Source organism: Oncorhynchus tshawytscha, linkage group LG01 (assembly GCF_018296145.1).
Source record: "Oncorhynchus tshawytscha isolate Ot180627B linkage group LG01, Otsh_v2.0, whole genome shotgun sequence".
Lineage (NCBI taxonomy): Eukaryota > Metazoa > Chordata > Actinopteri > Salmoniformes > Salmonidae > Oncorhynchus > Oncorhynchus tshawytscha.
Window position 1 is genome coordinate 51,910,785 of NC_056429.1, and position 14,998 is coordinate 51,925,782.

The window sequence follows — 14,998 nt, forward strand, 5'->3', positions numbered from 1 at the left end:
ATAAGTTATTTATGTTTTTTCCTCTTTGTCATTGTTTGATTGCGGCAGTTGATCTCTGCCTAATAAAATCCAAATCATAAACACCTGTTGCTTTGCCAGAGGCTTCCTGTCTGTCAGCCCCTCACAGACCTCATTCCAACTGACAGTTTATCCTTGTGTTGACAAATAAGAGACAAAAAACTGTGGCATCACCAAAACAAGCATTTTCCTAGAGGCAAGAGGTGCGAGGCACACAATACAGACCTTTGAGAAAGCAAAACGAGTTTCAAGTTTAAGTGCTCCACTTTCTGAAGCTCATCCCAAAGAGATGAACCATGCTGGCATGCTAGCTCTTGTGAAAAAGAGGAAGAGGCCGGTTGAGGCTGGTGCTCAGGGTCAGGTAGAGGTCAAGTTCAAGGAGGTGACTCTGTATCTGGTGGAGAGGAAGATGGGCAGCAGTAGAAGGAACTTTCTGACCAGCCTGGCCAGGTCAAAAGGCTTTAGGGTGGAAGATGTCCTCAGGTAGGCCAACCAGCACACTGTAATTCTCAAGTCAAATAGAATTTTTTGGTTTCTTGTTTTTCCATAACCTCCTGGTCATAATGTTGTAGCTCTATGTCTGATTGTTTGAAGTTTCTTGGTTCCACGCAATGTCATTGTGTATTAAGATGGAATCGCCCACCAGCCACCACACAATAGCCTGTATAACAGGCGGGTTGTTCCACCTCAAAAAGCACAATAAAGACACAATTTCGACACCCACCATCTCAGATTGTTCTGAAATTGTTTCTGTTGTTAGAAACAGATAAGATTAGCATTCCTGCAACATTATTTTGTTGAAATATAATTAAATCTCTAAGAAATTAACTCAATTGATTGCACCCAAATTGGCTATTTTAATTTATAGGACTCATATAAAATTGAATACATATATTACCTAACATCCAATTTGGACCAAACAATGAGATAGACATGAGGAATCCAAAGAAATGGTCAAAAGCCACAAAAAGACCCACCACAACCCACACCAATCTTGTATTCCACATTATTTTGTTACAGCCTGAACTGCATAATTCATTTTACAGGCATAAAATGATCCCATCTTGTCTACCATATTTTGTTATGTAGACATTTGGAAAGTTTACCGACCAACTTGCTGTTTCCTTCAGGCCTGTTGTGAAAATGTTGTACTCACATTCAAATGTTGGATGGGGAAAAAATGGTCCAAATCGGATGTTAGGTACTATAATTATTAAATATTACCGTGCATTCGGATAGTATTCAGACCCTTTGTCTTTTTCCACATGTTGTTACTTACAGCTTTATTCTAAAATGGATTAAATAAAAAATGTTCCTCATCAATCTATACACATAACCCATAACGACAAAGCAAAAACAGCAACAACAAAAAAGTTTTTTATTCAACATTAAAAAACATAAATACCTTATTTACATAAGTATTCAGACCCTTTGCTTTAAGACTCGAAATTGAGCTCATGTTTCTACAACTTGGTTGTAAATTAAATTGATTGGACATGATTTGGAAAGGCACACACCTGTCTGTATAAGGTCCCACAGTTGATAGTGCAAAACCAAGCCGTGAGGTTGAAGGAATTTTCCGTAGAGCTCTGAGACAGGATTGAGTCGAGAGACAGATCTGGGGAAGGGTACCAAAACATTTCTGCAGCATTGAAGGACCCCAAAAACACAGCGGCCTCCATCATTATTAAATGGAAGAAGTTTGAAACTGCCAAGACTCTTCCTCTTCCGAGGCACGTTGTACTCTGTATTTATTATTTTACTGTCAAAGGGATTGTCTAATTGAATTAGACAATCCCTTTGACAGTAAAATAATAAATACAGAGTACAACGTGTCTCGCAGAATATCTGCCACAATGGCACACATGTACATGAGAATCTTCCCAATTCACAACTGCAAGAGGAAGCTTTCCTGAATTGTCCGCCCGGCCAAACTGAGCAATCGGGGGAGAAGGGCCTTGGTCAGGGAAGTGACCAAGAATCCGGTGGTTACTCTGACAGAGCTCCAGAGTTCCTCTGTGGAGATGGGAGAACCTTCCAGAAGGACAACCATCTCTGTAGCACTCAATCAATCAGGCCTTAATAGTAGAGTGGCCAGACGGAAGCCACACCTCAGTAAAAGGCACATGATTGCCCAATTGGAGTTTGCCTAACGGTCTCTGACCATGAGAGACAAGAGACCAAGATTGAACTATTTTGCCTGAATGCCAAGTGACACATCTGGAGGAAACCTGGGCCATCTCTACGGTGAAGCATGGTGGTGGCATGGTGGTAATCCATTTTAAAATAAGGCTGTAATTTAACAAAATGTGGAAATATTCAAGGGGTCTAAATACTTTCCAAATACAATGTATATGAATCCTTCAAATGTAAAATGGCCAATTTGGGTGAAATCAATTAGCTTAATTTCTCAGAGGTCAAATTATATTTCAACAAAATAATGCTTCCGGGAATGCTTAACTTATCTCTTCCTGACTACAGAAACAATTTCAGAAACATCTGAGATGGTGGGTGTCATGGCTTGCTGAATTGATGTGGAGCCAACAGCCAGTCACAGGTTCATTTAATGATCCATTGTGCCATAGCTGGGTGGCAGCGGTAGCTAGCGATACTGAGCTGATCAAGCTCAGCCAGGCAGATAGAGCTGTATAGGTCTGCCTGAGGGGCACCAGTGGGAGGAGGCGAACTGGGAGGCTGTAGAACAGAGCTGCTGCCAGCTCCGCATCGCACCAGGCTGCGGATGATGGCAGCATTCCCAGAAACACAGCTTGAGCGCCTCTACGGTTACACTTGGCTTGATACAATTGTTTGAAACCAACCACAGGAAATAGGCCGTGTGTGCGCCTCGAACTGACATTCTGCCTAGCAGACAGTTTGATATCAGCGGCAGTTTTGATAACACCTCCCTAACACAGCCTTACACAAACAAGATATTCTCTTGAACGTTATACACACACACACACACACACACACACACACACACACACACACACACACACACACACACACACACACACACACACACACACACACACACACACACACACACACACACACAAGCAGGCACACATACATTGTTTGGTGCGGCTGAATGCTGTTTGTGAGGTGGATGAGAGGCACAACCCTTCATTTATAATTTATCAAGTGTGATCAGTTTAGCCACTTAGATAAATCCACCATTCTAATTTCAACTCTGAAACGCAAATACACAACACCTTAAGCATTATCAAGTTTTCTGAATTGTGAGTTTATCGTGGGAGTTTTGAGTGACGAGCTAGGTTGCGATTTTGGCTTTAGCTGCTGTGAAATTAATGGCATGTCGATAATTCTGTTATCGACACACACCTTCAGTAATCTTGATCTTGGATCTCCTAGTGGGATGCAGTAGGATGCAGTGTACACTCCAGTTAGCACAGGCGTCAGCGCTCCCTATCTGAACCCCATTGACTTTAGCCTGTCCTTGCTCACTGCGCTGGAGCTCAGGGTCCCACTGTTCCTGGGAACTCCAATCTGGTGCAGCAGGGCATGCTTGCTCATTTGCATATCTATCTGCCGTGCCATTTTATATTCACTGCTGGTCGCAAGTCAGAAAAATATCAGGATTTTGGCCTAGATTATAGGGGCTGTGTTTCTGTTTAGAGGTCAGCGAGTAAAAGAGCAGTGAGGGAATGAGAGAGAGCATTCAGTTATTTATCCTTGAGAGAGCAGTCTATTTTATTTATCCACCATGTCTAAATTCAGTACCTATATATCAATTTAAGCACAGAGTTGAATATCTACATCAGTCCACACTCGATTGTGACATTTTGAAAGGCTTCCTGTTTTTTTGTTAGAATCAACAGATGGCGATTAATCTGAAGGATTTCTAACAGGATGGGTTTCACCACTTCTTTGTCTGTAAATAACAATATTCAGTACACCACAATAACTTCCAAAGTTGATGTTGACAGTGTGTAGAATATTTTTTTCTCTCAGTTTGGTGATAATATAGTCATATTCACACCTGCGCAAAGATATTGAATGTGATTATATGCTCTATCCACTCATACTGTTTGTGTTATCTTTGATGAGCCTCACTCTGTTGCTGTTATTGTTGTGGAGCCTCTCTAAACCTGGTCTCAGCGGCAGGCCAACCAACCAACCAGTACACAGAGCAGTCAGACAGAGCATAAGATTCACTGCTGATTTGGCCAATTAGGCCTTTGCCTCTCTGCTGAAGTGACGCTCTGTTAGGCTGTTGGGATGTCCTGGGAGGGCCGTAAGGAGCCGTTCCGCTGTTTTACCTCAGCTAGTAGACAGGAGGAGAAGAAGGAGCATGGGGAGGATAATCATGCATGGACAGGTGCTCTGATTGGCTCATTGGTATGGTAGTTACACACTGGTGGAACAGAGAGGGTTTCCGGCTGGGAGAAAACCAGACACGTCTGTTGTGAGGATCCCTATGGAGCTGTGGGATACTCTAGGTCAGGGATGGGCAACTTTGAATGGGGTGGGTGCCATAAAAAATCTGAACTCACCATGAGAGGCCGAAATTGCACCTTAAGTTTTCTACTATTCTAACTCGCAACATTAAGTTTCCCAATCCTGCTGTAGATGAATGCATATCTTAATGGATCTCAATTGTGAATGCACATCACGCCTGGCTTGCCGGTCCTGACATTTTCCTTAGTCCTCAGCTCTCTGTAGCCACTGGACGACTCCTCCGCTAGCGATGTGTAGCCCCCACTTGTAACCACATCATAAGGTATTATACCTGCAGGCTTTATGTAAAGTTTTACTGTAATTTTACTGACCTGTGACTCCCTTCTTCCTGTTCCTTGTGCAGTGATGATGTCACTCACGTGGTGGCGGAGGACAATCAGGCTGAGGTGTTGTGGGCATGGCTGAAGGGACATGGTCTGAGGGATGTCTCCAGAGTGGCTGTGCTGGACATCTCCTGGTTCACGGACAGCATGAGGGAGGGGAGACCTGTCAGAGTGGAGACCAGGCACTGTATTCAGGTGAGGGAACCTGTGGTCCGTGTGAGTGTATGTGGGCATTTACCGCTGTGTGTGTGTGTGTGTGCGTGTGTGTGTGTGCGTGTGTGTGTGTGTGTGTGTGTGTGCGTGTGTGTGTGTGTGTGTGTGTGGGGGGGGGGGTGTGTGTTGTGTTACACACAAATCCCCAAAATAAGTAAAGGAATAAAGAAATATCAAGACGAGCAATGACAATGAGTCTGGAAAATAAATATATATGTATATGATGGTGTGTATAGACATTATGGACAGCATATGAATAGAAAATATGTGTACATCAGTAGTTGTGTAGGATGAGCCTTGACTAGAATACAGTATATACAGGGTAGTAGCCGGCTAGTAACAGTGGCTAAAAGTCAGGGCTGGGTGGAGGCCGGTTAGTGGTGACTATTTAACAGTCTGAAGGCTTGGAGATGTGTATGTGTGTAGCGAGTGTGGATGTGTGTGTGTGCAAGAGAGTATATTTTGGAAACACAGTATAGATGCTGTAGTTCTGAAAAACACAGACAGTTAAATTAATTTGTCTGAGGAGTCACACACAATATAGCCCTCTCTCCCCACTGAAACCATTTGCTAGCAGATGGGCATCTTGGTGAGGCTGTTTGTAATGCTGTAGTATTTAATTAAAGATGCACTGACAAACCTTTGTATAATTTCAGCCAGTAGTTTTGAAAGTGGTGCTCATGAGCAAAAAGTGGTCCCCGGTTTTTGTGTACTAGTCATCCATTTAGCAAGATATGTTATGTCCTGCAAAATATACACATGTATATATCATTTAATATAATGTGTTATTCTTAATATCCTGGAGTGCACCTTTAATTGCTGCAGAAGACTACAACATGTCTGTGTGATTGGTGCATTGGAGTATTCACGTCCATTTTAGCTATGTTGATTGGTTCAAGTCTATATCATGTCCTCTTGGCCCATGGTCTTACACTACCGGTCCAAAGTTTTAGAACACCTACTCATTCAAGGGTTTTACTTGATTTTCTTTACTATTTTCTACATTGTAGAATAATAATGAAGACATCAACACTGTGAAATAACACATATGGAATCATGTAGTAACCAAAAAAGTGTTAAACAAACGTGAAAAGCTGTGTGAAAAGCTGTCATCAAGGCAAAGGGTGTCTATTTGAAGAATCTCAAATATAAAATACGTTTTGATTTGTTTAATACTTTTGGTTACTACATGATTCCATATGTGTTTTTTCATAGTTTTGATGTCTTCACTATTATTCTACAATTCATTTTTTAAATAAAGAAAAACCCTCGAATGAGTAGGTGTTCTAAAACCTTTGACCGGTAGTGTCTGTCAAATAGTCCCAGCCGGTATTAAATAGAACACCACAGTCCCACCTGCCTGTGGGGAATACAACCTGAGTGTACCTATGTTACCCCATTGCCTCACACCAAAATCTTGACCTTTTTCAAACGTCTGCTTGTTTTAGTCATTTAAAAACAACATTTATGAAAAGCACAACATGTCTAAAGATGACGTTTCAACATTGCCTGCTCCCGAGCATTCTGACTATTTAGAAAAACATAATATTGTATGGCTTACCTCATGCCCCTTTTAATGACAGTGCTAGTGAGTGCTATCTAGCTACCAAGACCAACAACACAAACAATTGGACTATACAGCTACAAGTAGTGAGTGGAGTTACAAACGGACTATACTAAACAAGTTAAATGTCTTACCTGTGATTCCACACATAGCTACACATAGTGTAGTCTACTTGTACACTGGGTCTCCACATTTCCCGCTCTCCCACAATAAATAGCTTGAAGCCACCAGGCTCTTCTCGCATGCTATATTTCCCTATGCGGGAGCATTACAAACCACAGGTCAGGATTCTTGACCTGGATACGTGTACATTGAACAACACAGCAGCTTTTTGTCATGCTTTGTTATTTCTGTATAACAAAACATGTTCAACGAAGTTGGTTCTGTTATAATGTGAGGACAATGTTTTCCCAATTTGTGGGCGTGGTCGAGGGGATTTTCTTCTTATTAGTGAATATTGACTCAGAGTATAGCGCAGACATGTTTTATGTTTGGCTGCTAAGAGCCAGTGTTCATTTAAATCCAGTTTTACCCATTCTATCCATTTCCATGGCAATTCCAAATGAAAAGAATACATTACGTTTGGTTGGAACTCAGTTTTGGGGCAACAACCCCAAGACTAGGTGTGCGACTTGTTTCTGCTATCTGAGATTATACATTTATCAAAAATGGACGTTTACATTCAGCAAATTGTCCAGTATTTCCCATGGAAGGGACCGGGACAGGATCCTCCTGGTCTGGAGGTCTCCTCCACACAGAATACCACCTTGGGGCAGCATGGTAGCCTAGTGGTTAGAGCATTGGACTAGCAACCGGAAGGGTGCAAGTTCAAACCCCCAAGCTGAGAAGGTACAAATCTGTCATTCTGCCCCTGAACAGGCAGTTAACCCACAGTGCCTAGGCTGTCATTGAAAATAAGAATCTGTTCTTAACTGACTTGCCTGGTAAAATATATATATATATTTTTTAAACTCCACCAAGCTCACTTTCTCAGGCATCCTCTGCTATAGGGAGGTGAGGTAGCCTGAGTTCACCATAAGTGCCACCCTACTACAGTAGTATCTACACTGTTAAAACCTATTCTGTTTCCATACATTTGTTTTATGCGGGTAAAGTACATATCAGATAAAAGATTTCATGACAGGCCTGATAGAAACAGCAAATTTGCCGGGACACTTTCCAAATGTCGACAAGACAAAATATGCTAGACAAGGTGGGTGGAAACGCTTTTATGCTCAAAGATTGATTTAATAACCATCATATTGAAGTAAACTTGGTAGTGTGAATTAGTCCATGAAAGAAGGATGTTGGGGAAGGAGAGACAGATAGTAAAATGCAACCTTGAACATACTGAGTAAATTTTCTCAACGACATTTGCAATAATACTAATTACCATATGGTAACTGATTAGTCGGTATGTCACTGGTGACGCTCAATAAAGGAGTAATAAAATATAAAATCCTTATCTAAAGTTAATGAATTTAATGCTAACAGATTTTAAGGGGGAGCTTTATTGTGTAGGTGTGTGCGTGTGTGTGTGTTTGTGTGTATGCACGTGTGTGCATGTGCGTGTTTGTGTTTGTGTGTATGCACGTGTGTGCATGTGCGTGTTTGTGTTTGTGTGTATGCACGTGTGTGCATGTGCGTGTTTGTGTTTGTGCATTGGTGTGTGTCTGGGTGCGGGTGTGTCAAAGAGAGGAATTGTAGAGAGAACACTTAACTTTCTCTAGACTCCACTCACATTAAGACATTTCAGTTTGCTTGACAGCGGCAGAAGGATCCCCCATATTGCTGTCGCATGTCAAATAGACCCATCGGCGTAACATCAGGACTCGGAGCTCGCTCCTAACCAAAACACAGATTTGTTTCTCCTGGAAGGCACTGTGGAGGCATCTACAACAGAATAAAGAAATATACTGTCTGGTTCTTCTCTTCTTCCTACCATAACTGGGTACAAATATGATTCGAAATCATTTCAAATACTTTAGCTGGGCTGGATTGAGCTTGCCTGGCGTAATAAAACAAATAGAAAGACCGAAATGTGCAAACCCAGTCCATCTGACACTTCAGACAAGCTAAAGCAAATAAAGTATTTGAAATATTTCAAATAGCATTTTGAACCCAGTTCCACTTCCCACCAACCTCATTACAAAAGGGCTTGCAAGCCTGCCTTTCTGACAACATTATGCAACGATATGACGAGTGTGTGCCAAAGCTATGCAGCAACGGATATGACAATGTCTGTTTCCCATTCCTGCGCAGCCATTCGTGCTATTCCATATGAAATGCTCAAATCTGGCCCATCAATAGATTTCTGGTGGCTATGTCATCAAGAAGCTGAGCTAATGATGCAATGTTAACGTTTATCGACCTGTCTCCTAAGGTAACCACAAGCCTCTTTTACTGCTTATCCCGTGATGTATCCCTATTCTAAATTGCACAAGGCAATACACCATGGCATTTACGTGTGCCACACTTCCAGTAGAGAGTTATAAATCTATTTAAGAGCCTTGTGTAGAGAGACAATATTCTCAGAGCTGGCTTTGCTAACACTTTTGCCTCAGGGTCTTCCTAACACTATAAAAACACTATGCGTTTTACAACCATAAATATTTCACCCTGTACCTTGCACAGTGTGTCTGAAGGGAATTTTACCTATTAAAAAACTATTGAAATGTAATATTTCTGTTAGGTACTTACCAGTAGGAAAACATACACTGAGTATAGAAAACACTAGGAACATCTTCCTAATATTGAGTTGCACCCCTTTTGCCCTTAGAACAGCCTCAATTCCTCGGGGCATGGACTCTACGTTCCCAAAGTTGTGTTAAGTTGGCTGCATGTCCTTTGGTGGTGGACCTTTCTTGATACACAAGGGAATCTGTAAATGTGTGCCATTCACCCTCTGAATGGCACACATACACAATCCATGTCTCAATTGTCTCAAGGTTTAAAAATCCTTTAAATCCTCCTGTTCATCTACACTGATTGAAGTGGATTTAACAAGTGACATCAATAAGGGATCATAGCTTTCACCTGGATTCACCTGGTCAGTCTATGTCATGGAAAGAGCAGAGCAATGTTTTGTACACTCCATAATTGTATTTACTGATATCAATAATTATAATTTTTATATCAAAGTATTTATCAATATTAAAAAATATATATTTTTTATATAAAATATTATATGATAATGACCTTCATGGGGCGGGATTACATTTCCATGATCTTACATATGGTCGCTAGTGAAAGTCTACACACACCTTGCAGTTTTCTCATTTAGTACATTTGATTGCTTTTCCTATAGAACTACACAACGTACTCATATTTTCCAAAGTGAAAGTCAAATTATATTTAATAAAAATAAATGTTTTTAAGATATTAAAGTGTTTTGATTGTGTATGTCTTCACACCCCAGAGGTAATTGGTAGAATCACCTTTGGCAGCCATTACAACTGTGAACATTTTTCACTAAGATTCTACTAACCTTGCACAACACTTAGGGCAACATATCTATTGTTTTTGTCAAAATTACTCAAACTAAGTACATTTGGTTGCGATCATTGATGGACAACAATATTCTAACATACTCCACAGCCACTATTGGTAACAAGCATACCCATGACACGATGCTGCCAACACAATACTCATCTTATTCAAAATGATTCACACCTGTAATGGCTGGCAATTGTGCTTCAACCAAGTATTAACAATGGCCAGGCTGCCGGAAAACGTGTGGCGAGGCGGTATTTGCCCCAGCACTTTTCAACGTACTTTATTATGTATAAAATACAGCACATCAACACAAATAATTAAAAAGAGGGGCAAAGTAAGTTTTTGTTGTTGTCGATTTGCCTCATGATTTGTGAACTCATGCACAATTTCTCTGTTCTTCACATTGGAGTGCTGCTGCAGGCTTTGTGTGTGTCTGACCAATCAGATTCAAGGAAAGTGCAGGTCTCTGAAGGTCCACTCTCCACTTTCCTCTAAGTATTTATTTAGCAAGTGTGATGAAACATCACTCCAGGCACCTAAACATTAGTGATCTGACATGCTGTATTGCATGGAAATTATACTTTTTTTTCTCCATTCTGATCAACTGTAGGCTACTAACAACAGCAGCTGCATAGTCTAGCCTGATATGCACCCTGTCCCTCTGGCCAGGGTAAACAAAGCAATAACGTTGTGTAGGCCTAGTTATAGGCCATTTGTTTGTGAGAAAAAGTGGAGGGGATCAAATTTGGTTTATATTCAAACTTGAGCTGACTAAGCTATCTAGACTTTTTCAATCCAAAATGATGAACTGGAATTAATCAATAAGCCCAATAGCTGACATAGACTGTGTGTTGACTTTTATTTAGGCCTACAGTTGCATAAGGCAGGACTACGCGATGCAAAACTGCTTAAAGCAAGCTCAGCCCTGTGAGTTTTCAGGGAATTCAGGGGAGAAGGATTTGTGACAAAACTTTTTTTTTACTGAGGATATTTTTTTAGACCTGTTGTAAACCAAGGTTTACAGAACCCATCTGCTGCTTTCTTATGTGGTTTAACTAAGGGAAAGCAGTGGTGAAATACAGAATTGGACGATGTGAGGAAATTCTGGTAATAAACATTTCCCCATGAAATATCAACGTCTTAAAGTGCTCACAATTACTTTTGTTGAAGATTCTGGCTTTAATCATTCCCATATGTTCATTTCCAGCTGGCAAAGATAAGTGGAACATTGGGAAGTGCTCAGAAAAGTCAGTATAAAGGGAACCTGTACTAGCCACATTATTTAATGAATATGCACAAATATTAGCAATAAAGGTGCAGATGTACTGATCAATCTTTATAGACGACACAGATGGCTGGGGTATAAAGTATTTAAAAAGCCAGATGTCAGTGAGGGGTTCATCACTTTTAAATACGTTTATGTTGTAATCACCCAATAGAAAACCCATTTTATCTTCATTATTGATCAAATCCAAAGTTGATGCAAGGTTATCAATGAAACTACCAATAAACTATTTACCAGAGAGAGTTTCTATGAAAAGAGATTCATCATCACTGTTATCAGATGTAAGTGCGAGGTTCTCTTTAACAAAGAGTTGAAAACGTTTATGAACAAAAATGGACACTCCTCCTCCGACTCTTGAGGTTCTATAGTGGTGAACAGTATTATAAGGAGATGTGATAAAAACATGGTTGTCTCTTCAGTTAACCATGTTTCTGAAAGGGCAACAAAGGAAAATGAATGATTGAGAGAAGACAGATAATGAACAAGGTTGTCACGATTTTTAAGAATACTGTAACGTTCATCGTCCTCGTCTGAGGAGTATGAAGGACCGGAGGACCAATGCGCAGCGTGGTACGTGTTCATGATGAATTTATTAAACACAGAACACTAAAACAAAAATAACAAAGAGAATGACACGAAACGAAACAGTCCTGTCTGGTGACATACACAAAGACATAAAACAATCACCCACGAAACACAGGTGGGAAAGGTTACCTAAGTATGATTCTCAATCAGAGACAACTAACGACACCTGCCTCTGATTGAGAACCATACCAGGCCAAACGCAAAACACAACATAGAAAAACTAACATAGACAACCCACCCCAACTCACGCCCTGACCAACCTAAAACAAAGACAGAACAAAAGAACTAAGGTCAGAACGTGACAAATACTGCGAACGTTCAAATGAAAGTTAGAAAATAAGCTTGTCTTGGAATTAGATAAACTGCTATACAGGTTGTTAAATTGCTTAGCATTATAGTAAACACAAGTGATCAAATAATTTCTGGTAAATTTCAGGAAATTTGAATCTGTATCAAAACAATCATTATATTTATTGTTCTCCATTAATATCTAATGGGTTGTTACATCCTCAATTCCATCGATTAAAATGTTAATGCGCCTCGATCGGTTTTCGAGGTAGTCTCCTTTGGAAGAGTGCTTGTCAAGTGTTGTTTGGAAATTTGCGAAATCCTCAGACATGGTTTGAATGCGGTCTGGCAGGTGACATTCGTGACCTTTATCTCCTCCACCTCCGACAGCGTCATTTCCAAATTGGGTTTAAATTCCATTACAGATCATCAACCCTTTGTGTGTAGAATCCATAAAGAGCTGCAGGAAGGACTTAAAGTGATTTTCCTGCAGATCTATTAGATCTTTATAGAACTCTTTTTGTTGATCGAGTAGTTCATGGAGTGTAGGCGTTTTGCTGCGTTTTTGTGTTAGCCATGCTACAAGCTTGTTGTGAGCTAAAAAGAGTTTGCGAACACAAGCCACACCCCACCTCCCAAAAACAAGCTCCGCCAGTGAAATGGCAAACACACTCAAGCAACACACACTTGCACCAGTGAGATCACACATGCACCAGTGAGATCACACTTGCACCAGTGAGATCACACATGCACCAGTGAGATCACACATGCACCAGTGAGATCACACATGCACCAGTGAGATCACACATGCACCAGTGAGATCACACATGCACCATTGAGATCACACATGCACCAGTGAGATCACACATGCACGATAAACAGTGAGAAAGCGTAGAACTTGCTCACTGTAAAGGACCCCGGCTGCACTTACCTAAATGAGCGGGAGATTACCAACTCGCATGTTAGTGTTGCGGATACAAGCAGTATGCGGGGCAGTAAGCCAAAACACAGGTCGAAGATGCTTGGGAGAGACAACGGTAGGAGTATTTTCTTACCCATGGAACGAGCAGCATGAACGAGCAGAGTGAACGAGTATCGTCCGATGTAGTTATTGATATACAAATATGAAATTATTGATATAAAAATGCAATTAATATCTGTGAACACAGAGACACCTGTGATCCCTGTGCGGTGGCTGTCATCAATCTTCTGTTTAGGAAGAGCTAGTGCCCCCTCCCGTAGGAGTGGATGCCTCTGTGACCCCTAACCCTAGTTGGCGGCCCGAACACACCTCTCTGTCTGTGTGGATACCACTAGTCTGTGTAGACACACACACACAAGCGTTCACAGCCCCGTCCACATGCCCACACAAACTTTTAGTCAGAGGATTAAAATACCGCAAAGGCAGAAGAAAAAAAAGATGTTATTTTCTGATCTGTATAGGAGAGGTGAAATTAAGTTTCACTTTTGATTGGCATAAAATCTGGTGCCATGAAATATATTCAGAGCTATTCAATGTTTTTTTTTTAAGAACAGGAGAGCCCTCTGGCTAGGGAATAACTGATGATTTTTTTTTTATATCCCTTACTGATTTATTCCGTCATTCAGTGTGAGAGAACCTGAGAGATGCCAAGCCCTTTTTCATGATCTTCCTTTTAACGCCCCTGTTCTTTCTTTAAACGTATCTCCGTCAACACAGCATGGTGGCATTACCTCCTTACGATTCTTCTCTGTCACCGTGTTCCTGAGCCACTAGGTCATTTTCACAGACACAATGTGCCATTGTAGATGTCTCATTGTCTGCGAGAACATTAATATTACATCTGTAATCCTTTTGATACATCACACATGGACAATTTCTTCTTAGGAAATGAAACAGCAATTTACAAGAGGCACATTGGATTATGGGTTTGCAAGAATTCTTTATGTGTTACAGGTTAGCTGGAGTAATGGACTTGGATGCCACCAGACTGTATGATGAGTGTCATTAGACTGTTGCCTTGGTGACATGGGGACTGGGATATTCTCAACCTCCTTTATTGTTGTTCAGCTTTCAGAACTCATAACAATTTCATGTAACTTTTTGAAATCCCCTTTTGTCACATTTTGCATGATCCAGAAACTCTGGCTGATGCGGTGACTTATCATTGGATTGCTGGTGAACATCACTCCCACTGGAGCAAGTATTTCCCGATGAATTCAAATACATTTTTTTGTTTTTTTTTGTACACAGAACACACCCACAGGGACAGACTGTTCTCCACCCACTGCTGTGGCCAATGTTTCTCAATACGCATGTCAGAGGCGGACGACCACGGAAAATCACAACAAGATATTCACAGTAAGGAAAAACAGAACACACCCCCATACAAGCACACCTTCTCAACTGCATGTCCCTATCTCTGTCTTTGTGAGGCTATTACACGCTCATTGCTCCCACAAAGCATCCATCCTAACCAGTTGTGCTCTGATTGGGGTCTCTTCCTTCACACACCAATGCACCGACGCTGACCCCAATCAGATAAATTAACCTACAAATGAGAAGCATCTGCAGGTAGGCCATGATGAAGGCAGAACAGCTGAGGTGCCCACGAGGACTGACACAGGCTGGTATGGGCTGACCCTGAGGCTAGGCACGCCAGACTGAGATGGGCACTTGACGTAAAGCTTCTCACCAACAATGACGGATCTGTCTCTACGCCATCTGGCCATCGGGCAGCTAGTGGCCAATTCCAGGGGAAAGAG

General features: G+C 41.2%; 1 protein-coding gene across 1 annotated transcript in view; it reads left to right on the forward strand.

The window, feature by feature from the left end:
- Window positions 1-226: 226 nt before the first annotated feature.
- The window catches only part of LOC112252990 (DNA nucleotidylexotransferase), a 128,676-nt gene continuing 113,904 nt past the window's right edge, over window positions 227-14,998 (forward strand). Inside the window, exons 1-3 of the mRNA XM_042323032.1 lie at window positions 227-501; window positions 4,844-5,018; window positions 14,487-14,594. Coding sequence (XP_042178966.1) covers window positions 308-501; window positions 4,844-5,018; window positions 14,487-14,594 — 477 coding nt within the window. The 5' untranslated portion in view covers window positions 227-307. The remainder of the gene's footprint in view (window positions 502-4,843; window positions 5,019-14,486; window positions 14,595-14,998) is intronic.